The 27,739-nt window shown below is 36.6% G+C and overlaps 2 protein-coding genes across 3 annotated transcripts in view; both read left to right on the top strand.

The window, feature by feature from the left end:
• Positions 1-7,454, top strand: part of socs7 (suppressor of cytokine signaling 7) — a 16,113-nt gene extending 8,659 nt beyond the window's left edge. The window contains exons 4-9 of the mRNA XM_007574651.2: positions 1,012-1,157; positions 2,238-2,406; positions 2,885-3,013; positions 3,264-3,399; positions 3,868-4,011; positions 4,776-7,454. Coding sequence (XP_007574713.1) covers positions 1,012-1,157; positions 2,238-2,406; positions 2,885-3,013; positions 3,264-3,399; positions 3,868-3,988 — 701 coding nt within the window. The 3' untranslated portion in view covers positions 3,989-4,011; positions 4,776-7,454. The remainder of the gene's footprint in view (positions 1-1,011; positions 1,158-2,237; positions 2,407-2,884; positions 3,014-3,263; positions 3,400-3,867; positions 4,012-4,775) is intronic.
• Positions 7,455-11,848: 4,394 nt separating this feature from the next.
• sp2 (sp2 transcription factor) lies at positions 11,849-24,281 on the top strand. Of its 2 annotated transcripts, none has more exons than XM_007574652.2 (8): positions 11,849-11,934; positions 15,475-15,548; positions 16,542-17,270; positions 18,315-18,533; positions 19,724-20,018; positions 20,840-21,017; positions 22,577-22,770; positions 24,080-24,281. In XM_007574652.2, the coding sequence occupies exons 1-8, from the start codon at positions 11,889-11,891 to the stop codon at positions 24,178-24,180; spliced, it is 1,836 nt and encodes a 611-aa protein (XP_007574714.2). In that variant the 5' UTR covers positions 11,849-11,888; the 3' UTR covers positions 24,181-24,281. The 2 variants fall into 2 exon arrangements, with proteins under 2 accessions (XP_007574714.2, XP_016517565.1); XM_016662079.1 differs by having other exon boundaries at positions 16,545-17,270.
• Positions 24,282-27,739: the final 3,458 nt, after the last annotated feature.

Consider the following 27,739-nt stretch of genomic DNA (forward strand, 5'->3'; position numbering starts at 1 on the left):
TATATATATATGTGTGTATAAACCTCCCCCTTATTCTGACTGTCTGAAGAAAGGCTGAAACGATTAATCGATTATTCAAATAGCCATCAACCAATGTAGTAATTGATTAATTGGTCATTGGAGTATATATGCTCTAAAAACGTCACAAGCAGAAAAAATAACAGAGCAGTAATTAAAACAAAATTGTTCAAAAAAAGTATAGATTTTATTTTACATTAAAGATAAAAAAAAATGTGTCATTGTTTTAGCTTCACCTGACACAAATTATGCAAAACTTAAGCACCTTTTACTATTCAATTATCAATCTGTTAATCCAAACATAATCAGCAGATTATCTTTACATTGTATTTACGTGATATCAAGCAGAAAGTGCAGATGCATCCTTTGCTACAAATGATTAATCACTCACTAAAGAAATGCTATGCTATTGGATTTTAGGCAACGTAACATTTATTTAATCATTTAAAAAGTAATTTATTTGTCATTTTCCATCTTTTAATGTTTTTCCAATGTATTAAAAAAGGATTAAATGTTTAAAATCTGGAGAATGTGCCAATTTTCAATCAGTTAATCATCAGAAATATCGATTTCTGAAATAATCATTAGTTGAAGGCATGGTCTGAAGTTAAAGCTCCTGCTTTAGGTTGGTTAGAATCACAAAATAATTACTTTTTGTTAAATTCCACAAAAACGATAGAAAGAATATGTTAAAGATTTATTTATCAATGTATTCTAAATCTGCAGAATGTGTTAACTTTTAAATTGATTAATTGATTAGTAAAATGATTATTAGTTGCGAGCCTCGTATGAAGTTAAACTTCTTTTGTTTTAGGTCAAATAAAGCCACGACAATTATTTATTTTTGCTAGATGCCATAATAACAATAGATATAATAGAATATGTTCCAAATTTATTAATTTATCCAAAAATCTGACACTTATGGATCATGTGTCTTTGTATCCATTGCATGTAAACCTTAACATGCCTCATTTTCTACGTTCTCTGACTCAGATGCCTTTTTCCGGGCTCTTCCTCATTCGAATCCTTTGCCGTCGGGCGGCGCTCCACCAACGAGACGGACTGCTCCTCCGGTTCTGTGTGCGCTGCGGCGATCCGAAGCCAGCAACTTCACAGCCAGTCTGAGAGAGCTGGAGAAGGTCAGGCTTTTTGTCATTCTGCAGCACACAAACTAGAACTGGACTTCTTCAGTGCAGCTGTTCTGGGAAGGCCTCAGGTTTATTAAAGAACCTTTGAGAACAAACAGCAACAGGAATCCCAGAAACACATAAGCAGGTCAGGGTGGAAGCCGAGGAAAGGTTTAAGCTTTGAACATCTTTTTTTCGTCATAAAACTTAAAATTTGTCGCAACCAAATTATGGTTAAAATATCAAAAGGTGGATAATGGGGGGCAACTTGGATAAAATAAAAAAATTCTTGGAAAAATTCACACTTTTTGAGATTAATCTAAATCAGTGGTTCTTAACCTTTTTTGAGGTACCGAACCCCCCAGTTGCATATGCGCATTCACTGAACCCTTCTTATTCCAACCCCCCCACTCCCCTCTGACATACAAAATGCGTTGCGGTATTCTGATTCTGTAATGTAATTATATTAGCTGTGTTACCACCCCCACGCCACTAGAGGCAGTAGCAACCCCGAAAAGATGCGACTCTGGAGCAGATTTAGACTATAGAATTTGGTAAAAACGGTGAGTTTTGCAGAAGTTCAAATCCATGCTGAGAGAGGAGAACCACTGATCTAAATGTTATAGAAAGAATTTGGGACTTTTCAAACTGAGAAATTCCCAAGTTTTTTCCAGAAATGTCTGAGCTTAATCTCAACACTTTCTGAGTTTCTTTCTAGCAAAATTTTCAGAAATTTCCTTTTTTTTTCTTAATTTTTTTTGGCATAATTGTATTCATCTTTTTTTTTTATATCTAAAACGGTCCTATTACACTGTTGTGCATTTATACCTAAAACTTGTTTTATTTTTCTTCTAAGAGACAGTGGTACAATGAATAGTTTATTTTGTTTATCTAGACATTTTTTTGTCAGTTTACATACCTGGGGTATTTTCCACCCATGTATCTTTATTACCACTCCTTTGCCCTCTCATGTAAAAGTTTCTGCCAGTCAGTTTCCACTATCAGGTTCTTTCTGCAGAAGTTTAGACAGAAGCAAAGAAGAACTGGTCCTTACTGTTCTGCTGGGTGGATTGCTGGTGTCTCTGCTTGCAGTGCGGCTGGTACTGGGGCCCTATGAACTGGGAAGACGCTGAGGTGAGGCTGAAGGGTAAACTCGACGGCTCGTTTTTGGTCCGGGACAGTTCTGACCCCAGATACATCCTGAGCCTGAGCTTCAGGTCGCAGGGAGTCACACACCACACGCGCATGGAGCACTATCGAGGTAAGAAACACTCACATTGTTTCAATAAATCTGCTCCATAAACCTCAATCTTCATGACTGGGACTTGATTACATTTTTTTGAATGATTAATTGAATGATTGTACGATTTTACTGGTCAATAAATCGTCCCAGTAGTGATTGCGATAAACAATAAAGTTGTTGTGAGACCGTTTTCAAGTAATATTTTGATAATAAAGCAACTTCGCCCTGTCAGAGACCAATACACTTTAATTTTGTAAAGAACTCTTAACACTGGAACTAACACCAAGTCCTGACCTGAAGTTGAATCATTTTCTTCACCATTCCTCCATTGTTTAATGTAATAATTTCCAATTTAAGCTCCTCTCAAAGTTAAGAGTTCGACATGAAACATTCACGTCTTCTGAATTCAGTTAAAGTTTATTATTTTCCATACATTTGTGGCGTCATTCTGAAACTGTTCCTTAAAGGTTTGTCTAAAGCTTCTCTCTGCATCCAGGGACATTCAGCCTGTGGTGTCACCCGAAGTTCGAGGACCGCTGCCATTCTGTGGTGGAATTCATCGAGCGCGCCATCATGCACTCCAAGAACGGCAAATTCCTCTACTTCCTCCGCTCCAGAGTCCCAGGTAAAGAAACGAAGCAGCAGATCTCCCTCTATGACTAGATATGAACACTGGCCCAGTTGGGCGCCGTAACCAGAAATGCAACTCGTGAGCATCATCCCGTATCTGTGCTCATGACCAGCAGAGGTCATTATCTGAGGACATTAGCCCAGATAAAGACCTCTGCTGGTCAATCCAGTGGACGACTTTAATTTAATTGAATTTGACTTTGTAGCAGAATGATGTTGACCGTTTGTGATTTTTGTTTTTTCAGGGCTTCCACCAACTCCAGTTCAGCTCCTGTATCCTGTGTCCCGCTTCAGCAACGTGAAGTCATTGCAACACCTCTGTCGCTTCTGCATTCGGCAAATAGTCCGCATCGACCACATCCAAGAGCTTCCACTGCCCAGGTAAAGGTCATTTAAGGCTCAACATTTTGGCTTCATTTAAATTTTAAAAACTGTCAATTAAAAGCAGATCAAGATATACATCTGCCTTCACAAACAAACTTCTTGGCACCATTTTTAATTCCCTACAGGCAGTCGTGGTTGTTTTGAAGCATTCTGATTGGCTGACATAAGTTTTAGCTTTGCACTACAGTGCCCCCTATGGGTTTGGCATGTTTACTACAACACTTAGTGGCAAATTTGTGTGGCTTCTTGTGGATGAAAACATATTTGAAACCGATCTTGTGTGTAAGATATTTTTTAAACAACGTGGCGGAGATATTTGTTTTTATAAACAAATATCTATATTTCAAGTAAATAAATCATTAGATTCTGTATTTGAGTCACTTTTCTTACTTCCTAATTTTACTTGTAAATGTGCTAAGTGAAACTGTTTTTGCCATTTTTTTCTATTTTTTGTGTCTTTTTAAGATCATTGATCTCCTACCTTAGTAAGTTTTATTACTACGACCCTGAGGAGGAGATGTACCTATCAATCAATAGCATTCGGAGGGTCGTAGCAGCAGAGCAGGAGGCCAACCCACAGACGTAGCAGCATACATATCCTAACCCAAAGTGAGTACACTTTTAAAAAAAAGTTATTTATTTTTTTGTTGAATGTGTTCTTTTGAGTGTAACAAAATAGTTCAGGGGATTTTTTTTGTCACCACATTAGCCTGTAATTCAGGCAAAGCCCCATCATTCTCAGAGTGGAGGTTGCAATCTGTTATATTTATTACAAAGTTAAATATATAAAATAAAGTGATTAAAATGATAAAAGTTGACTCTTTTCAGTTAAAATTAAATTAATTTACCTATAACTTATGACAAATGTAAACAAATAAATGGAACTGCAGAGCTGACCTGAAGTGTCAACCATTACAAATCATTGTTAAAACATTTCTGCTTTCTTTATTCCAATGTTGATATAATCACCTTCATTTTTTAACACAATTTGAAATGCAAAGGAATCACAGATATAAGGTTGTAAGCTTTGCTCTCATTAAAATGACTTTTTTCTTGTAATTTTATGACTTTCTTCTGGTCCTATTGCATCTTTAATATACTAATATTGTGACTTTACTGTCATAATTTTTTTATTTTATTCTCATAATTAAAAAAAAAATCTTAGTCTGTGCATAATACTCCATCATATTTAAAAGATTATGCAGCTCCTTATTCGCTAAGACGATACCAAAGTTCACAAAATGTTCAACTTTCCTGGTTGAATCTGGTTTTCAGGTTGAAAATGTTGCTGATTTTGCTGATATGTAGTTTGATTAAATGCAAAGTTCCTTCACTAATCCTGAAATATTTTTGTCTCCACTCCCTGCCTGCAGGTCTCTAATGGAGGACTTATCTACGCTGGCCTGCAGGTCTTCCAGCATTGGTCTCTGGAAGAGTGTATGCAGCCAAACTGGAACAGACTCTGTATGGTACTCAGTTCAACGCTTTCTGGAGACAAATGATGAAAAAAAAAACCCTGCTGTTTCTAAATCAGAAGAACTAAGAGAAAAGTTACTGACAGAAACTAAAAGAGCCTCGGTCAGCTCTGCTTTCCTGTTTCCTGAACCAGCTGGACTTTTAAAACATGATGCACTGGTTGATTTGTATAACTGTTGTTCCAAGGTAAAGGCCTTGTTTTTCTTTCTATTTTGTAAAAACTTGGGATTTTGGATTTAGAGATGCCAGCAGGATAGAAACGCACCTTGAGGCAAGGCAAGCCGGCCACCAGCAAGAAAACCTCAGACCTCTCCGGAAGACGGGTTCCTGATTTTTGTGGATGCAGTGATCATTCCTTATGTTGCTGTCAGTCAAACATGGAAAAAAGATGTTATATTTAGGAATAAAGACGCCCCTTCAGCCTCAGTCCTGCTTTATCTGCTGTGGTGTTTACCAATCGAATAGTCATAAACCTGTGGAAACATAGAGCCGATGTTTTCCAGTTGGATTGACGAGTCAATCTGGAGAAAACAAAGCTCGTTTTCTCAACATCACGAGGTTATTGGTGTGTGTTAAACCTGAATCCGTCCTTCAAATGCATGTCGTTGTGCATGCAGGCACTTCTGGAGAAAACCATCGGGACATTATCTCGTTATCTCAAGGGAAGCACTGGAAAATTTACTTATCTTGATGGAAAACTAACTCATTATCTTAATGGAATATTAACTCGTTATATTAAAGGAACATTAACTCGTTATCTCGAGAAAACAATCGGGAAAATTTATTTATCAAAGTCAAAGTTTATTCATATAGCACATTTACAAAAACTCCAGTTGACCAAAGTGATTCACAATAGTCACAACAACACAGGTAGATAAATTCAAGTTTGGTAAAAATAATAAGACAAATGCAAAATTGGCAAAAAAAAAAAATACCAAAAACTAATAATATGAATAAAAACCAAAACAATTTATGTTGAGAAAACCATTAGGAAAACACGGAAAACATCCGCTCTTGGCTTCTGTATAAATCTAGAATGTTGCATCACATCTATTGTCTCCAGTTATTGAGAATCTTTAGATCAGGATTGTTTTTGTTTTGTTTTTGTACCAGCCGATCTCCTTCACTCAAACCGACATGAACTGAAAATACAAATCATGTAAAAATATGGTCAGAATATGTTATAATCAGAAAAAGGCTGAATTATCTGTTGGTACAGCACTAAGTTATCAACCAGATGTCCCAAAATACAAAAGTTTTGTGCTGTGAGTTGAAGACGTTTTAAAGTTCGTCTCACGTTTCTATGATATAATGAACAATCAAAAATATTTCACAGGTTTTAAGGGCTTTTATCTAATCTAAGAATGTTTATCTATATTTTGAGACAAAATCAAAATTCAGATTTTTTTTCTTCATTGGCCCTAATCCTGTTCTGTAGTTTCATTTGTATAGAACCAAATTACATCAGCGTGAAAAGATGCTGAAAATTATTAAATTACAAGAAGCATAAATCAAATGCAGAGAGATTTTAATAGCTTGTTAATGAGAATACATTATGCCACATTGGCCCTTTGAGATTAATGATCTTGATGTGGCTCCGTATATGAAATCAAGAAAAATGCTACTCAAATGTTCCCTCATTGGCCCAACAATAATATATCAATTTATTTGTTTATTTCATTCATTCACAGTTTAAAATGCCACATCTTGACATAAAACTAAAGTTTTGAATGAAAAGGAGAAATTTGGAGAAAAAAAATCTCATTATTACAAATATATTGTCATACCACTCTCTGCAGAAACTCTGTCTTCACTAATGAAGATTCAATCATTACCAACTGCGGTAAAACACCAGAACACGTACACTACGGAGGCTGCAATAAACCAAACTTTCTCCATGAAACGTGGATCATTTATTCTGACTAATAACTGGGTAAAACCACTTTTTGACACCAACATGCCAGGCAGGAACGGAACCAGCAGCTTCACCGTTTCTAACACACATCTGTTCCCCTGCAGGTTCTGGGCTGAAGTTTTGACAACGTGAACTTTCACCACTAAAATTGAGACCATGTGTTTAAAACAAATGTTCACAACCAAAACTTCCAACTGCGATTCTCCACATTCACATATTTTAATTTTTTCCTTTTCTTTTTGCTGGACGTTTCCCAGAATGCCTCTGTGCAACAGCCCTCATCTATTTACCTTCACTTCTCTGCAGTTTACATGTTCTTCACCAAAAAGTGTCGAAATCAGGAAACCAGATGTTTACCACTGTTTCACCGTTTATGCTGGATTCCTCTCTATAGATTTCATTCTGCTTGCTGGTTTAAAGTAATAAACACCAAATAAATGTAAAGAAACTTCCCATGATTTGGTTTTATGGTGCTGGAAGTTTTACAGGAAAAGCTAATATTTTATTGTATTTTTTAAACCATGCCCTGCCTCTTGGTGTATGTCTTCCATACCTGTTCCCTCCCTGCCTGTTGGGTCCATTTGCTGAAATGCCCAGATGTTTTTCTCTGTATCCTGATCTTCTGTATTCAGGACTTTGAGTAAAATGGAAAAACAATACACTGACATGTTTCTGAATCTGAGTGTTTTGTGGTAACGTGGTTCTGGGATTTTTGGTGGACGCTTTAGACTTAAACTTTATTTATTGTCATTGGACAAAGACAACAAAAGGTTGATGTTGTTATTGGGGCAAGTAAGAAAAATTAGAAACAAATAAAAAAAATCTATAAAAAATAATAACAGTTAAATATGAAAGTAAAAGGCACCAATAAAAATAATATAATTTTTTTAAGACAGGAATTATATTAAGTTAGCATTTTCAGGCAGTCTGAGTAGAGGGATTACTGATGCTGAGGGATTTTGTAACCTTTGTTTTCAGGCTGAATTTGGTCAGAAAATAGAGATTTAAATTAATTTTTGTTCCTTTTACACTAAAAACATGTTCTGTTTTGAGTTTTAAGTGGGAAAGATCAACTGTGACATCAAAATATCAACAGAATTTGGAAGTTTGAGGTTTATCAACAATATGGTTGCAAATCATTAAAACACAGTGATAATTTGAGTATTTTGCCCATTTGAGCTAATATTAGTCCTGTACAAGTTTTATTTTTAGATGCAAGTTAAAAGCAAGACTAATTTATTCCAACTGTTGTTGGTCTGTTTAATCTAATATTTTTTCTATTTTTAATTAGTTAAAATTTTAATTCTTGGTCCTTTGACTAAATGAAGATATAGTAGCTCCTAAAAATCTCTGTTAACTTTTCACTGCAGTTGCCATGGAGATAGTTTTAGTTATGTATTCTTCAAATGAAAGACACTTAACTATCTCCATGGCAACTAGGCTTTGGGCCTTGATGCGAAGCTTTGCTTTTTTCTTAACGTTTTTCTTTGTGCTGCTGATTTTAAAAAATTACATTTAGGTGAAGTAATTTGACTAATAAATGAAGAAGGAACTTTTGCAAATATGGGGATTTGATCACTTTAAATTATTTCATTTTTGTGCTAGTGAATGCAGCACTGTTTAGCACACAATAAAGGCGCCTCACAGTCTACTGGAGGCTTAAAGACAACTTTGTTTTCTAATTACACATATCTTCTTAAATGTTTAAAACTCAAATCTTCCTGAGGGGAATTTGCAAAGCAAAGTAATCTTCTCCACTTTTTCCAAATCTGATTTTCTCTATTTCTGCATTGGATTCACAATACAAATTATACAAACAGGAGCAACACTGGAGATAAAAAAAAATATATATATATATGTTCAAAACTTTAACAACAATGGCTGATAGGATATGGAGGACTAAAGCTGACATAATTAAAAATAAAAACAGAAATCAATATTTTTTGTTTAAATTTCTTCATTTTTTACATACTCAGCAATAAACTAAGCAACTTTAATTTAACAAATAAAGTAGTCAACTTTGTTTCAGGAAAGGGATGTGTAAATTATTATACAGAGTCAAAACTTAAATTTTGCAAATTTTCTAGGTATTATTGGGAAAAACTACAAATAAATAAAAAATTGTGTTTCCTCTGCACTTTGAAATCCTTTACAATGATGCAGAAAGGGCCCACTGAGAAGAAAGAAGTACTCATTTTATGAGGGTAAGTACATTTTTTGGTAAAGACTCACTGTAAATAAAGAGTGGTGCAGTGCATTGTGGAGGGGGTGAGTAACAGAGAGACAGGTCTAGTCAAAGTGCTGGAGGGAAGCTCAGCTGATGGTGAGGGCAGATGGGACTGACATCCAGAGGCACTGCAGGAATCATGTCAGGAAGTCCTTATGACAAAAAAAATCTAACAAAGAAAAACAAGTGTTCAAGTCTTTTCCAAGTCCCAGCAACCAGGTAGAGGCTGTGGCATATATATGTTGCTGAAAATTAGATTTTTTTTAAAGAAATAAATTGCTATTGGACTGGAGATTATGGTTAATCATGGATAAAAATGTTGCATCATATGGATTAGGGTCATTTATTAGATTAAAATTAGTTCCCAATCTTCTAAATAATAACGTCTGCTTAGCCCTTTCTCTACTGTTGTAATTTGGCCGCTATCCAGCAGAGGGCGTCGCTGGTCATGCTTAAGCGGACTCGGATCCAGTTACAGAAACAAAGATGGCGGCCATTCCTGAACAGAAAGAGAAAGGTTCCAAGCTCAATTGTTGGATACAAAATGTACAGTATGCGGTTTTGTATTGAAATATAAACACTCGACAAATTTCACCTTGACAGCGCTCATTCAGCCGAGCTGCATGACGAAGTTGCGTCAACTTCTCATTCAAAAATTACTGATGTGCTACGACAACGGTGAAGGCGATTGTAGACAGAAAAAAAAGAAGGAATATATTTCCGCCAAATAAAAAAGATTAATCACAGAAATTTCCTAGACTTTTTCTAAAGTTCTAAGCTTGAAAGTAAAAAATGTAATTGATTAATTGTCAGCGTAATCGATAGCATAATTGAAATAATCGTTATTTGCAGCCCTAATTAGCTTTAAGAAATCTAGTGGTCAGAGTGGCCAGAGCTGACCACTCTGACCACCACAATAAAAAGCCAAAATCAATATATTAATAGTTCTAAAAATAACTTTACTAAAGATGGGTTCTGAGCTCTAATGCAGGTGCAAAAAGGCAAAAACAAAACCTGCTAGAAAAGTAAAGAATGAACAAAAGCAAAAGGCAGTGGTGAAGATCATTCCTTCCTGGAATGAACCCAGGATATCAGGCTTTATAGAGCTGAATTTAAAATTAGGTATCTTCTTCTTCTTTGATGGTTCTGTTTGGTGTCTTACTCTGTCATCCCCTCATTCTCTCTGCCTCCTTTTGCACTGATTTAGCAATGAGATCACACAGAAATCACTCCATTGTGATGTCATCAGGAGATTAAATGTTGTGTGTTTATGGCATGTGACCAATCCCAACATGGCAAAGGGTTTTATTTCTTCAAATCTTTTAATCTACATTTCAGGGGGACGGAGTTTTAAAAACAACACTTGGATATCACTGGGAAGAAGCGATACTATCTCAAAGTCTGAGACAGGCGCTGAAATATTGAAGTCAAGGACATCTCACAGAATTTGACTTGTAGAGTAAGATAATTCTGTTAAAAAGCATAATTTAACTTTTATAGATATACACTGAAAAAACACAAAATCGTACCAAGCATTTTTGTCTAGTCCCTTTACACCAGTGGACCTCAAAGTCAGTCCGGCATCCTGCATGTTTTAGTTCTCTCCCTGGTTTAACGCACCTGGATCAAATGATGGCTCATTAGAGACCTAAGAAGAACAGTGACATGCTGAAAAGGTTGTTACTACCACCAGGGAGAGAACTAAAAAATGCAGGATGCCGGCCCTCGAGGACCAACTTTGGTGACCACTGCTTTACACACTAATCTGTGTTGGCCTATCATCTGGAATCCCCTTAGAGAAGAACTCAACCGCCTTTAATTTATTTGTTCATACAAACTTCACAGTCATCTTTTTCAGTTAATACATGGCAAGGCACGTTTATTTGTATATAAAACATGATAAAGCAATAAATATTACAGTTTAACGGCAAAATAAAGAAAAACTGAAATGCAAAGTACAATCAATGATAATTAAAATTTGGATGGTCTGAAATGTTGATATGACAACAGTGTTGATATTGGGTATTTACAGAGCCAATAATTATGAATATCATTGATAAGCCCATTTATTTCAGAAACTATTATATACATTTATATAAAATTTAAGCTCAGAAGAATGTTTGAAAGCCTCTATTTCTGTTAATTATGATTATTTTCCACTTACATCTAATAAAAACATCAAAGTTAGAATAGGAAATTACACCAGACCAAAATTACCTAAAAAAAGAAACCCTGGAAATGTGGGTTTAACAAAAAAATATGTTCAATACCTCTTTAATAGTTATTTTTAAAAGTACTTTTAATCTGACAAACAAGACTCATAAATCTATCTGTCTACATTGTTTACTGACTGATTGTTCCACCCTAAAATTCATCTGGTCACCCCTATTCAAATTTTCTTGGAGCGCCACTGCTAACGTTATGGCATATGAAGACCTTTTACCTAAATTTATGTCAAATTTACCTAAAAGCACACTGTATGTTGTCAAGTATAACGGCCTGCTCTTTAGGATCGCGCCTGAGTTCATTTAAACAGCACAGACAGGAGCACCTTAACGTTAATTGCTCCACACGGTTGTCATTCTTGCTTCGGCTGAACTGCCCCTCCGACATCACATTGGTCGCTAGCCATGTCAGTGAACGTGTAATCTCGCTGTAATAGGGTACTGGATTATCCTCTAGGAACTGCCCCCCTGAGTGCAAAGGCGACATCCTATTGGTTGAACCGTTGGATGTACAGAAATAGCCTTTTAGGAGTGGTTCAGTACTTTTCAATCACTAAATCCCTCAAAGCTGATTGGTCTGTTTGGCTGTCCATCAACCCGTTGCTGACCGTTGATTGGTGCAGCCGCGCGGGCGGATTCCTTCATGTCTTGGTCTTCAAGGCTGTGGAGAGCGAATGTCGTCATGAGCGGTGGGTAGGAATGAAAACATTGGTGTTTATATTACATTCTACTTCATAAACAATGTATTGCTATTGTGGAGTAAAGCGCCGAGTGTCTTGTGCACATGTAGCCGTGTTTTATCAGAACCGGGTTGGTTCGATGCACTAGAATGAGCCACGAACTTCCGGAAAAGGGCTGCATTTTTTTCTATAACGTTATCAAAGAGTTTCACTGGCTAGCTGCGAATGCTAAACATTGCTATGTAGCTGGTGGTTCACTTGTCCCCAATTTCTTCGCATTCAGTTCCTCCTCACCATAATAAATCATTTAGATATTTTGATTGTGCTAGTTCAGTTTAAATTGTAATTCGTGATACAGGAGGGGGAAGTTGCATAGATGCTAAACCAGCCTGCTAGCTCTGCGCTTTCTTGCTAACGCTAGTAGCTTGTTCAGAGGAAACTAAACCCAGCTGCTTGGGCTTAGCGAAAACACTACTTTTGAATCCGCAGTGTTTTATTATTAATATTTTTGGTTTTGTACAGTTTTGAGAGGTATTTAAGTGGCGTTATCATCAGATGAAGAATGCTGAAATCAGGTGTCATTTGCTGTAAAACAAAAGTCGGAGGTTTCTGCTTAGTCTTTTCCTACTACACCTTGACAGAGGTGGGTAGAAAACCCAGAAATTGTTCTCAAGATTAGCACTACTTCAATATATATATATATATTTTTACCATAAGTGGGTAGTAGCTATTTAGATATATATAAGTAATGTTTTGTGGAAAACAGTACTTTTAAGAGTAGTGTTACTGCACTAAAATTTTTACTTTTAGTAGAGAGATATTATATTATTAAGAATAGAGGTGCACCTGTCTGTCGGTCTGTCTTTCAAATCTCTCACAACAGAAGAAAAGAGGACAGAGGTTGACTTTTTGACCTTTCCCAAAGTAGATAAGATTGGTGGATAAGGTCAGTTTCACATGTAAGTGTCAGCTGATCACCAATCTCCCATAATTAAGGAAATCAGCCGATTTACCATTGCAACTCTAATTAAGAAGCATTGCTACTCTTACTTACGTAAAATTTCTGGCTGCTCTATGCACTGTGAAGTAACTTCACTACATAAGGAACAAACACATTTTAGCCAAAATGCACTAAACACAGCAACAAACCTACTGTTTGTTGACTTTGACTTGTTCTTCTGTATTTATATAAATGCACAGTGGAAACCGTTGAAGCACTGCTGCTGAGTCTTTGTTTGCAAGCTGCGTTTGTTATGAATATTTTAGCATGTAGTATCAATTTTAATATTGCTGTGATTTTTGATGAAGGTTGTTTATAAATAATTCAGTCATTCAAGTTTATTTGAACAACAAGGCAGTTCAAAGTGCTTTACATGATGAAAACATAAAAAGATCATAAACACATCATACAGTCACTGATTGTAGAAACCAGCAACAAACATTTTGCCAAGTGCCATCGTTAAAATCTTCAATACACATAAAAATGTTGGTTAATTTTCTATTTATAATGTTTCAAAAGCAACTCCAAACAGCTGGGTTTTAGTCTGGATTTGAAGAACTCAGTGTTTCTGCTGTTTTGCAGTTTTCTGGAAGTTTGTTCCAGATTTGTGGTGCATAGAAGCTGAATGCTGCTTCTCCATGTTTGGTTCTGGAGATGCAGAGCAGAACCAGAAGACCTGAGTGGCCTGGAAGGTTGCCATGACAACAGCAGATCTTTAATGTATTGTGGTGCTGAGCTTTTCAGTGATTTATAAACTAACAGTATTTTAGAGTCCATTCTCTGAGCTACAGGGAGCCAGTGAAGGGACTGGTGTTATGTGCTCTATCTTCCTGGTTTTAGTCAGAACTCCAGCAGCAGCGTTCTGGATCAGCTGCTGCTGGAGGATTGATTTTTTTTTGTTTTAGTCAGAACTGCGAAGACGCTGTTGGAAATGGTCTATAAAACTAAAGAAAAAATTAAATGTCCAGCTCCATGAGGTTTTATTAAAATAGTTGCTTCTGGCTGATGTTGGCTGTTTTGGTAATGAAACAACTTTGTTTTTTAAATGACTGCACCAACTTTTTACTTTATAAATGTTCTTGTGCTTCATCAAATAAGTGTCACCAAATATATTGAAGGGCCTGAATGCTTTGTACATTTTGCTGCATAGTTCTATTAAGTGATTCTGTGCTAACAATAAATTTGTAATATATTATGCAGCCCTATTCATCACCGTTACAGGTTTCTGCCTTCTTCTTATAGATATATGGTGATAAAATGTAACAGAAAAAACTATAAATAATAATTTGTCCCCGTTAGTGTCAGCCTCATGAATAATTGGACATAAGCCCAAACAAACCGAGGCTGTATATGATTGTACTGTGGTGCTGTGTGGATGTTGTGGTCTACTCTTAGTGTAATTTTTTAAATGTATTTATCTTCAGTTCTTACTGTCTGCAAAGCAAATTGCCCCTTGGGAACAATGAAGTTGATGTAATCTATTATCAATATAAGCTTATAATGTGGAATTGCACTGTTCTGTGGTTCTTACTGCAGCTGGGACAGCTGCATGTGCTTTAGTTAGATACTGAGACCTGAACTAGTCGGTGTCTATCAGACAGGAATTCAGTTACTACAGAAAGTGACATATTTCAAATGGTTTTTCTTTTTGAAAACCTACAAAACTGAACATAAATGTAGAGTACCTTTAGTGCTTTTGTAGCTGAACGCTTTTGATGTATTTTATTTAAGTGCATTGCGACATTTTCAGGTGAATTTCTGACCTATTTTATCAGAAACTAATAAAGGAGAGTTGGCATACAAAACCAGAGTTGGATAGTTACTAGTTACTTTTACTCAGTTACATTTGCTTGAGTAACTTTCTGGGGAAAAAAAGACTTTTAGGAGTATTTTTACTACACTGTACATTATTTTTTAACTTGAGTAATTTCATTATCAAGTATTGCTTCTCTTACTTGAATAAAATTTCTATTCACTGAATGGACAAAAAAACATGTTTTATTCAAAATTAACCAGAGACAGAAACACACCTGCAGTGTTTGTTAAAGTTTCAGAAGTTTTATTTTCAAATTAATTGATTTGGAAAACCGATCATGAGTAATTTTGATGTTTAAAATACCAACTTATTTTGGTCCGATCAATGACGTAACTTTTAAAAATAATGTTTTCAACAGTTATTCAGTACTTGAGTTGCCTTTTTAACAAGTACTTTTTTACTTTACTTACTACTTGAGTAGTTTATTGAACAGACACTTTTTAATTTTACTTCAGTAAAATATGTTGAAGTAGAGCTACTCATACTTGAGTACTCTACCCACCTCTGTGCAAACCCCCCAGTGTTCTTTAATGTCTGCATTTATAATAGTCTAGATGCAAACATAATTAAGTTAATGTGAAATCAAACAGGCACACAGTGAGTATGTGATATTTTGTCATCTATTAACATGATAACTTGGGTTTTTATTCTCTTCTGAGTGCATTAGATGTCCACATGTTTGGCTCATCAACAGCCAAAACACACCTGTTTGACTCTGCTTTGTGTTTTTCAGAACAACAGGACAGTATGGCCACTGTTGCTGTTAGTCCAAGTGAATACCTTCAGCCCTCCACTGCTTCTACACAAGTAAGTAACTGCATGTGCTGCCACTCCATGCATTCTGATTATACTTATTATGTCAGGGCTGGACAGTAAATCAATACCAATGCTTATCGCGATAAACACGTGATCAGTATCGGTAGACGTTACATTCCATAGAACATTCAGATTTTACTGAACTCTGATCCAGAACTGCACTGCATTCTGGGAGATGTAGGCAGAGGCAAGGCTTTAACCACTAAACGTCTCACAGTTAAGATGGGTTGGCGTGTTTGTCAGTGTGAAGGTGAAAGTATTGAACATTTATTTGTGGAGTGTTCTCATGCTGGGATATTTTGGTTGGATTTGCAAAAACTCCTTACAGAGAAAATTGGAAAGAACACTGTTTTATAAAATTTGCTAATTTTTCTCATCTTTAACAATTCAGCCTTTTCTTCAGATGAAATATACATATTTATACATTATATAAATATATACATTACATTTATACATTTGCTACATTTATATAATAAATGTAATATATATTTGTCTATATAATAAATGTTTATATACATTTATATAATAAATGTAGCGAATATTATGTTCACAGGATGAAATGGAGTGAAATAAATCCCCTCATTTAGTAATTTTAACAACATATGCTGCCTCTGTTGAAAAATAATCAGAAACTTATAAAAACATTAACTCTTCTTCAGAAATGTAACGTTGTCTCATAAGCAGATCCCACTGATATATTCTTTACTTTTATATATATATATTTTTTTACTGTGATAGACTATTTATTATATGTATTTGAATAGTATTTGTGGACACTTTTTTTGTTAAAATAGTACTTGTGCAGACTGAAAGGTAGACAAGGTTTTATTTTACTCATTTATGTATAATTTTTTTAACTTTTGTTTTTTGTTTTTTCTGATATGAAACCCTGATATCGTAATACATTCACAGCCATTTTGCCCAGCCCTAGGTAATAATGAAATGTATTAAATCAAATTGATTTGATTCCTGGTTTTCTCACAGCAGGACACACAGCCGTCTCCTCTGGCCCTTCTGGCTGCTACTTGCAGTAAAATCGGACCCCCTGCCGCTCAGGCCCCCGTCGCCTCTCCTCCAGCGCAGCCGCAGCCTCGCAGGCTTCAGCCCATAAAGCCCGCCCCCATCGCACCGGCTCCGCCCAAAAACCTGGGTTTCCTCTCAGCGAAGGGCAATGTGATCCAGCTGCCGCCCGGCTTGGGCCACTCCGCTCCCGGCAGTCCCATCGTGCTTACGATCCAGCAGAGCCCCGCACGCACCAACGCCGCCGGGCCCGCCAACATCCAGTATCAGGTGATGCCGCAGATCCAGGTGATGCCGCAGGGCGGTCAGATCCAGCTCATCCCAGGCACCAACCAGGCCATCATCACCACTCCCATGACCGTGCCTGCGGCTGCTGCGGTGACGCCGGTCACGCCTCAGAAGACCGTGGCCATCAAACCGTCGCTGAAGGTACGGAAGGCAAACAGCGGCGCTGCGAACGTGATGCAGCTGCCCACCGGGCTCACTCTGCCCCTTAACGTCGCAACCGGAGAAGTGGGCGGGTCTCCGGTCGTCACGGAGACGGCCGCCTCGCCTCCCACACCTGGAAAGGGGCGAAGAGGGAGGAAGAAGAAAGTGGTTCTGCCAGCTGAACCGCCGCCGGCTCAGGCCGCCTCTCCGCCACCAGAGCAGATGGAGACCATTTTGATTGAAGCCGGAGATAACATAATACAGGTTAGGATATGTCTATGGCTTATACAAAGCATGTTCATTACAGTTTCTGAACAAAATTCTTCTTGGATAATGAAATCTTAGCCCAATCAGTTCTACTGAGCTGTTTTAAGGCGTCTTGTTGCTTTAAATCAATATAAGCTGCCGCTTTCCACGCCTTCCAACATTTACACTCACCAACATTTACACTCACATCGGCCCCTGCTGGCAGCAAAAGAACGCAGGCCGGGGCGCGAAAGGAGCCAAAAATGGCTGCAAACAGATGTGCAATAATAAAACTGTATCTTTGAAAAGCATAAGTGGAGCCTCCTGCACAAGCAAAAAGAATGCAGTAAGTAGTTTCTGGATAGTAAGTCAACAACAAAATATTTGCATTTCCCAGCAACCATTGTACTGTGCATACATATATGTTGTTTTATAAAAGTTAGCCATTCAGGCTTTAACAGCAACTCAAAAAACAAGCAAGAAACAAAATACAAACCTCTTTTTGAAAGATTGCCAGATGAACTCTTTGCCAAACAACCAGGTGAAGTGAGAATATTTTTGAGGTAGAATCATTTAGGCCTGTCACAACAACAATAAATTGTCCCAGAAGTTATTGTGATAAATGACAATGTTGTAGTTTTGAGCCCATTTTCAAGTAATATAACGATAATGCAAAAACCTTCTCAAAGATCAATAAACTTTAAATTATAACATTTATCACTACAGCTGGAATACATTTTAATGTATTTTAATACATTTAATAATGTATTAAAATGTATTTTAATACATTTCATAATTCAAAATGAATTATGAAGTTTCTGTAAATAAAATTATCCTTCAAAAAAAAGGGCCAGATTGAGACCAGAGCACCAGATTGAAAACTTTTGGTAAAAAGAGAAAACTTATACATCATGCAAATGGAAATTATTGATATCGCTTTAACTTATCATGCGATTAATTTATCCTTTTATTTATTGTGACAGGCCCTAGACTCATTAATTAAGGAAGCATAACTTAAAGTTGTTGACATCCAAAGATGAGCTTTCCTGTGTTTTTGTGAAGGCGGGGAACAATTTGCTGATCGTCCAGAGTCCTGGGCAGCCACCTATGGTGCAGCAGGTCCAGGTGGTTCAGCCCAAGACGGAGTCTCAGTTGATCCAGATTCCCCAGCAGGCTTTGAAAGTGGTGAAAGCTGCTTCTGCCTCGCTGCCTCAGGTCCCACAGAAACAGCCTGTCACTTCGAGTCTGCAAGTGACTCCACCGGAACCGTCATCAACCCAGGTATCGTCTCAGTCTGTCTGTCAGTCCGTGTCGCTACAGACTGACAGGAAGTCAGCTGCAGCACCAATATTTAAATGAGACATGTTTACGCTCTGTCAGCTTTGCTTGAAGTGTCGGTGTTTTCCGCTGCTGGCCACATTTCTGCTAATTCACTTATAGCAGAGCTAATTTTTTGTTTGGCCTTTTGGTGCTTTTGCTAACTCTGAAATATTTATATGTTAAATAATTTGATTGTTTTTGTTGTGACACCATCTGATTATGTTCTGTGTTTTTGTTTTTGTCCTGAATGTATCCATCTTAATGTGTACCTCCTTTTTTGTAGTTAGCTGTTATTTTGCAGATCAGTACCTCTGTTTATTAGTCTGTAATGTTTCTTTTTCATGCACTAATTGGTGAATAATAATAAAAAAACAGGTGGAAATATTTTAGCTCACTTATCTTCCCCTAAATTAATATCTCCAGATAAATAGTAAAGTGCTAATTTACTTGGCTGAAACTTCATTCAGCTTTCAGTTGAATAAAGTTTGACACCTCTACTGAATATCGACTGTGAAGAGTACTTCGAGTAGACGTTTATGCCATGCTCTTATTTTGAAGGGGGTGAAGACTGTTTACACAGGACTTCCGTTTCCTGTTCTCTTGTTATATTAGATGTTAGATATAAACATAAAACAGTATCTAAGGGCATTATAGAATATTTATGTCAAGATATAATTTGAAGGTTTTGCTTTAGCATTAGCTTCTGCTAAATGCTGTGTTGGTGTCGTGCTTTAGCGTTAGCGGAGCTGTTATCTATGATCAGAGCTCTAGGGTTAGCACAGCTAACTTTTTAGTTCGTGGCCGCTACTGATTTTGTTTTTATGGAAGATAATGTTCAACATGTCAGTTAATTAAATAAAATATTTTGCAACAGTGTGATTCATAGATAAATTAAACTTCATAATGGAGAAACGTTGCTGTGATAACGTATTTGAAAGAGTAGGAGCTTCTTAAAGAGACAGACGCCAATATCAATGTTTGAGATTTACAGCGTTTCTATAGCAACTGAAGGGAACATAAACACTTGATTGTGCTAAAAAAGCCCCTGTGAGCCTGGAAATTACATAATGTTGCCCCTTTAAGAGAAAACCTCTGTAAATCAGCTCACTGCATTTCTCATTGTAATTTTTTTTAACTCTTTCTTTTCTTAGATCCTCTTCAAAACAGCTTCAGGCGAGTGGCAGTCAGTTCAACTACAGGACCCAGGCTCAAAGGCGACGAGCCCTACCACCTCTGTTGCGCCCACGCCCCCCACATCGCCCCCTGCTGGCAGCAAAAGGACGCAGGCCGGGGCGCGAAAGGAGCGCACTCTGGCGAAGATCGCCCCTGCAGGAGGAATGATCGCATTCAGTCCGTCGCAGCTGAATGCGACGCAAGCAGTGCAGACGATCAGCATCAACGGGGTTCAGGTCCAGGGCGTTCCGGTTACCATCACCAACGCAGGAGGTGAGACGATGAGGCGTTCGCTCTCATTACTGAGAAAATAGGTTACAGCATGGATAAAATAAGGTATTTACATTTTCTAACTGCCTTGTTGCTGAAATGTGCAGATAAACTTGATTATTGAAATAATGGCAAACTAATTTGGGAATCAATAAATTGTTAACTGGAGTATAAAGACTCAAACAAAAGCAAATTGCTGAAAGAACAAGGTATTCAGAGCAACACTTAAATAAAAATTATACAAAAATATATACATTGTGCATTGAAAAGAAAACTTAATCTACCCAAAACTCTTGAAGTGCCATCGTTTTAGTTCGTTTGCTTCAAATTATGTAAACAAAATCTCTTATTAAGCACATTTTATCAATTTCTTAATCGGTTAATAAAAAAAAACCCGCAAAAGGTTAAAAAGTCACTAAAGGAATGTATTTATGCATTCAAATACATTTATGCAGGACTTTTAAAATCAGGTTAAAACTGCACCAAAGTGTTGCATAAAGACAAAAACATTATGTTACATTATTGTATTTTAGGCAAAATAAATTTAATTTTTTTTATTTCAAAAAGGAATTATTTTCATGTATTTGTATTATTGTATAAAATGCTTAAATTAAAAATCTGCAGAATTTTTAATCTCTTAAATCATCAGAATAATTGATAACTAAACTAAAATAATTGTTAGTTGCAGCCCTAACGTACATTCAACTTAAAGAAAAGAAATATTCCTGACTTTCAAGTCGGCAGTTTATTTAACTCCCCATTAATCGATAGTCCAGCCCTGATGTAATCCTGCTGTGTGTCACTGATTGATGTGCTTTAATTAGGCCAGCAGCACCTGACGGTGCAGACGGTGCATGGCGGAGGCCTGCAGCTGGCAGCAGCGCAGGGCCAGCCGGCCATCCAGGTGGACCAGACGCTGACGCTGGAGCTGCCAGGTCAGCCCGGGGAGAAGAAACGTCGCATGGCCTGCACATGCCCCAACTGCAAAGACGCAGACAAGAGGTGAGCGCGAGAAATACCTGCGGATGCAGTGGTTAGCTTTAGAGAGGCGAATTCAGTTTGTCACAAATATGTTTGGAGAAAAGGTTTTACATCCTGTTTATACTTGGTATGTTTCTTAAGTGGACCTATTATGATAAATTCACATTTTACATGTTTTTGTTCTTCTATTTGAGTCCAAACAGCTTCTAAAAACAGCACAAGTACTTAATAGGCCTGTCACGATAATCAGTAAATCAATTGATAATCAGTCAATAATTTTCATTTACGTGATCTTTTGTCTCTTTCTACCAATATCTGAATGACAAAAGTCTTCAGTCTGGTTTATTGGGCTCAGTTTTATTTACAGTCTTCATAATTCATTTTATTTGTTGTATGTATTTATTTTAGATATTTAAAATGTTTTCCATTTCCAGTGATAAATGTTCACTAGAGTTTAAAGTTGAGAATGTGTTCCTGCATTATTCTACCATTACCATTATATTACATGAAAATTGTCTCAAAGCAACAAAATTATCGTTTGTCACGATAATTTCTGTGACGGTTTATTGTCCTATCAGGCCTACCCAGGCTGTCACTGCGCCGTTACCTAGCAACCCCAGCCTAGCCCAGCCTCGTTACCTAGCAACCCAACTGAAGTTCCAGCCGGTTTGGTCAGCTGGTTTTACTGCCGTCTGCTTTGTTTTAGACAAATGTTTTGCTGTTGACTCACAAGATCACCGTCTGCCTTCTTCAAGTTGGGCTGGCCGTTCAGCTGCTTTGGCATTACTAAAGGGAACATGTTATACAAAATTTACGTTCTACACATGTTTGTGCATTGATTTGGGTTTCTACTGCTTCCAAAAACAACCCAATAAGTTGACGTTTGGAGAATGAGCCAACGCTCTTAATGTCACCAATCAGCAGGAATTTCCTCTCACCTTGTGACCCCAGAGCCTCTTGGCTTTCTCTGTGTTGTATTTGTTGCTGCCTTTTGGACAGGACTCCCTTAAAGTGGTTTTCAGTCTCAGTGAATTTTTTTTATCCTATTAACCAACATTTTGATTTGTAACGATGACACTCATTTACCAGGTTTTCTCAGTTATTGACTGTGTTGTGTCTTATAGGACTTTGTAGTTTTGTGTTTTTATGATGTAAAACAATTTGAACCACCTCCTGAAATGTGCTATACAAATAAGCTAGATTGATCAATTGATTATCCTGGTAAAATAAAACATATATCAGAGCTCCAACATGTTTGATCAGCAGGTTCTACTGCTGCACGCACTGCACAATGGCTGCTGGAAAAGACAAGTGGTTTTTTTGTTTTTTGTTGACTTACCATCCAGAAACGGCTTGTGGCATTTTTGTTGGTTGTTCAGGAGGCTCCACTTTTGCTTTTCAAAGATGTACGGTTGTATAATTGTGCATCTTTTTTTAGCCATTTTCACATGAGTGTAAACGTTGAGTTTGGGTCCGTGGCCAGCAGCAGTTTATTTGGATTTAAAGTAATGAACATGTAACATTGTAACTGTCCTAACCTGTTGAAGAAAGCGTGATAACCTTTAATGTTTGTGGTGCAGGCCTGGGGAGGTGGGGAAGAGGAAACACATCTGTCACGTCGCTGGCTGCGAGAAGACGTTCAGGAAAACGTCGCTCCTCAGAGCCCACGTCCGGCTGCACACGGGGGAGAGGCCTTTCGTCTGCAACTGGGTTTTCTGCGGGAAACGTTTCACACGCAGCGACGAGCTGCAGAGGCACGCGAGGACGCACACAGGTAAGCGCATCATGAAAGAAGGCATCCCTCAGGGATCTGTTCTGGTTCTGCACAGAATGGCTCCAGATGAACTAGTGGGTTAAATGCTGGACTGAAACTAACAGATGTTTTAGTAATTGATTATTCTGATGACTAATCGGATTGGAAAAATCTGATTAGTCATAGAATTTGCAGATTAGCAATCTGCAAATTCTGCAGATTTTGCATTTAACTTACCCCTTCTTTATACAATATTGAAAATTTATTTAAAAAAATGAAATTAAATAAATAATTCAATTCCTCTTTTTAAATAAGGAAAAAGCATGTATTGTCCAAAATGCAACAACGTAGCATTTCCCTAGTGAACGTTTGATAATTTGTGACAAAGGATGTCTAAAAAAATACTTAAACACATGAAAAGCTCAACCTCTCATTTATTATCAATACAGAGCTAATCTATTGATTATTGTTTGAATTAACCAATTCGTAACTGAATATCAGATGATGTTCAGTTATGAACATCATCTCGTAAATTTTTTACAAAACTTGAACCAGGTGAAGCGAAAACTATGGCACTGATTGAGCTACAAGTAGAACATATTTAGAGAATTTTATTTATTATCTTTCATCTTAAATGCCAAATGTTTATATTTTTTGTCGAACAGATATTGTTATTTATACACTAAGTAGATTATTTTGCCCTTAAGTAAATTTTTTAATCTTCTATGCAAATATTTATATATTTGAACAGTTTTGGCTTAATTACCGCTCTGAGTGTGTTGTCCTTTCAGCAGTCTGTGTAATCCGCTTGACGATTAATCTATTACTAAATTAGTTGACGATTATTTCAATAATCGACTTATTACAGTTAGTTGTTTCAGCCCTTTCTGAATGTCTGTGAACTGTTCCCACAGTCAGACTAAGATATTAGTTTCACTTAGACTTTATAGTGACCAAAACATTGAATGTAAAAAGTACAAAACACTGGTGAGGACGGAAGGGAAACAAAGACAACAAATGTGTGAATTAACCTGAAAATATCCCAACAATCATGTCTGTGTGGTTTTACATCACAATTAACCACAGACTCCTCCAACATTAAACATAAAATTAATCTGAACTTCTGATTCTGCAGACATTAAAAAATAAATCTCTGACACATTCTTTCTCATAATTTAGCAAACAGAAATAATTTTAATAACTCTAACTTACCTAAATTAAGAAAAGTTTGGTTTGATTTAACTTCAGACAGTCAAAGAAAAAAGTTTTATGTCTTTTTATTAAGTTGTGCTTAAATGCGTTCCTCATCATTTCTTTGTTTTTTTCACAGGAGACAAACGCTTCGAGTGCAGTCAGTGTAAGAAACGCTTCATGAGGAGCGACCACCTGACAAAGCATTACAAAACTCACATAAACACCAAGAACTTATGAGGTTTTTTTACCAAAACACTCAGAACTTTGCCACAGGAAGGAGTCAGGAAGTGTGTGCGACTCACACAAGGGAAATAACCCAGATGAAGCCCCGAAAAAAATCTCCTCTCACTGACTTGATGCATAAAGAAATCCTCCCCTGAGGCCGACCCAGCAAAGCTATTCATCGCAGTTTATATCCGGTTTTAAAAGATTTGTCTGCTAGTGTGAAAAGCGTACGAACGAAACTCGGCTTTAATTCTGCGGCTTGCAGGTGTTTAACTCCGTGTCGTCAACCCACAGAGTGATTCAGGCGTCAACATGCTAACGGGGATTCTGTGATGGTTTCTGTCTCTGCTGTCTCTCAAAAATCAAGAAATGCTTTTTAAATTGCCCAAAATAAATGTTGCCTCAGTGGAATATTAATTTAATTTTTGGTCACTTTTCAACATATCTTGTGAAAATTAATACGTTTAGTTGGCATTCACTGTTTTATATACATGAGGGGAGCTAACAGCCTCCTCTTACTACAATTACTACTACTAATAAATAATAAACATTTTAATGAAATCTTACACACTGATTAACTTGACTAGACCTTGGCTAAATCATTGGTGTCCCTGTGCCAAAACTGGCAAATTTAAGTGACTCACAGGCATCAAAATTAATTAAATTAAAATGCAAAAATGAGTTTATTTTGATTTTTCTTTTTTTACTGGCTCGATAATAAACACAATTCTTATGAGATCTATCAATCTTTAGACATCAAAAACATAAAAGGCCTCAGATTGTTTCCTAATTAAAAGAAAAACTGACAATTTAGTTATTTTCTGTTCTGTTGGCCAAATTTGTACTATTCTTGATCATTTAAAATCATTTCAACGGCCACAAATGGCCTGCGGACCACATGTTGGGCACCCTGGGGCTTAATGGAGCTTCTTTAACTTACAGGATTAATATAACTTGCAATCAGAATGGAGGATTACACTTTCTCATTTTGATAGTTTTTATTTAATTTAAAATTTATGTGAATCTCGTAACAGAAAACGGCCAGTAGATCCGCTGTGAGTGAAACAGTTCAGTTATTACGACTACCTACTGCTTCAGAGTGACCTGAACGCAGCAGCAGCAGCAGCAGCAGCAGCAGCAGCAGCAGCAGCAGCAGCAGCAGCAGCAGCAGCAGCAGCAGCAGCAGCAGCATTTAACTCAGTCTAAGATAAGAAATTTGTTGAAATTGGGATCAAATATAACTGAGATGGAAATCCAGAAGTTATCAGGATTCCAGTTTGAACAGATTTAGAAGTTTATTAAAATTATTTGTTGTGATCCACAAAAAAATGTTTAACTGCCAGAGAAAAGAAAAAAACAAAACGGGAGCAGCATTTTGTTAAAATGAGACTTTTTCATATGAAACTAGTTTTATATGTTGTTATAACAATATTTCTATAATTAAGATAAAAAAAAATGCTGTTTAATTATTATTATTATTATTATTATTATTATTTAAATTCAATCTGGGTTCAATGAAGTATTTTTGAATTTTGAATTAAATGAGAACACAGAGAGTCACAAGGAGCTAATTTATTCCGTTTTAAGAAGAGAAACTTTGTATATTTGTCGTAAAATTGAAATGCTGCTCCTGAACTTATTCCCCGTCTCTGGCGGTTAAATGTTTCCGTATTGGTCGCCTATCAAACCATCAAGACAAAACGGAAACTGTTTTAATCCCAACATGTGAAGCAACAGGAGTGAAACTATCAAATGACACAAAATTCATAAAAACTTTCGCAGCTTTGAATAAAATAACTCATCTGTCCAAACGCATTTAGAAAATTGTCAGACATGTTGAAAATACAGAAACTTTTATCAACTTGAGTTTAAGGAATTTAAAACAACCGATACATTTAAAATCGTCATTCAATCAGCTTACACCTTCTGAAATGTTGAGTTTCCTTAAAGGGTTGAAAAGATTAAATTTATGTAAAATATTAGAGATTAAATGATGAATAAATAAACTTTAATTTTGTTTCCACCGTTGGATCCAGGTACGGTTACGTCTGAGGAATCAGATCTCGATACGCTCGGTACTGTAAAATCACTTTTCCTCTGTTAATCCGGCGACTTTTAGACTTTATTCCACACAGGATGTGAATTTTCTATTTTACTTTCTACTTTACGATTGTGTTATAAACTACAGAAGCAGATTTTTAGCAACACTAGCAGAATAAATAATCATCAAACTGATCTGTAAACAGCTGTGAATGACTGATTCGTCCTCCCAGTGCGCCAACATTTTATCCCTGTTGCTCCTGTAAACAAACCGCTGCATGTTTTTATCTCTCGTTGTTTTTCATGATGAGATCATAAAATGTCAGAATTCCATGTTTGATTTAAGTTAATTTGAGGTTTTGGTCTGAATACGCTTGCATTTATTTAGGTTCTGATCTTATTTTTGCCTGTTGGTTCTCATGAAACACGACAGATTGTGACTCCTGATTAAACAAAAATTACTTTAAAAGGTCAGCTGTCAAATTGGGTACAAGTCGACGCGTGATTGGTACACAAAAGTTACAAAATTGTACGAAATGAAGGGGCTAAAAGCCCAGCGCATGTGATAGCCAGTTTATTTATTGTTTGATAAGTCTGTTAAAAACATAAAGAACTGTGTAAATTTGATTATATGATTGGATCTTTTATTATGCGACAATCAGTCACAATATGCAACAAAATGTTTGTTTTTTTTCTTTTTATTTTGTTATTCTCCACCATAAATCAGACGACAATTAACAGAAGATTCTGCTCTGATTACATGCGGTCCGTTTTTGATAAAACAGTTTGTGCCGACTTCCTTCAAGCAGCCTAAAATTGATTATCAGTTCCTAATATTTATTGATTGGTTCACAGTTGACAAACCTTTGGTTTAATTTATGCCATTAAAGTTCAGTTATTTGACACAGGGCGACAGATTTCTTAAGTTTCCGGCGGCCAATATTTGGTGTAATATATTTTAAAAGTTGTCTGGACATGTGTGGGTGGAAAAAGATATTTATGTTTTTCATAAATATGTAAATAGTGTTTTTTGGAACCAGTAAATGTAGGCTATAAAAAAGTTACACAGGTATTCGGTTGGTTTTGGCCAGCCTGGAAGGAAAGAACCTTGTACAGTTTGTAAGTTAAAGTATATAAATATATATAAATATATATATATATAAATTGTGACATTGTATAGATTCATTCCTGCTTTGTATTATTTGTTTAGATTTTTTTAACTGAATGAGAGATGCCTTAGACAGCTGCGCCCAGTATTTTAACTTTTTTTTTCTGTCTAATCCTGGTTAACCTTTGTAAAACTTGCTTTGTGTTTCTACCTTATGTTATGTAATGTCACGAGCACTGATTATAAACCCCTAGGTTCCAAATTTTGTACAAAATTATTGCTGATTGTAATTAAATATAATGCTTTTTTTCTAAATTATGGCAGTTCTGGTGCTCAATTTCTGTAAATGAAGCGATTCTTCTTCAAGCCTAACAATGTTCTTCAGCCGCTTTGTGTGTTTTTGCCAGAAGAACACAAAGAACC

The sequence above is a fragment of the Poecilia formosa genome, unplaced genomic scaffold, assembly GCF_000485575.1.
Source record: "Poecilia formosa unplaced genomic scaffold, Poecilia_formosa-5.1.2 Scaffold358, whole genome shotgun sequence".
NCBI lineage: Eukaryota > Metazoa > Chordata > Actinopteri > Cyprinodontiformes > Poeciliidae > Poecilia > Poecilia formosa.

What these genes read in the sequence shown, in the direction of transcription:
- sp2 (XM_007574652.2), top strand. Translation starts at nt 11,889, where the DNA reads ATGTCTTGGTCTTCAAGGCTGTGGAGAGCGAATGTCGTCATGAGCG. An exon ending in CCGGAGATAACATAATACAG is followed by an intron (nt 17,271 to 18,314) that starts GTTAGGATATGT and finishes GTTTTTGTGAAG; the next exon opens with GCGGGGAACAATTTGCTGAT. An exon ending in CGGAACCGTCATCAACCCAG is followed by an intron (nt 18,534 to 19,723) that starts GTATCGTCTCAG and finishes TTCTTTTCTTAG; the next exon opens with ATCCTCTTCAAAACAGCTTC.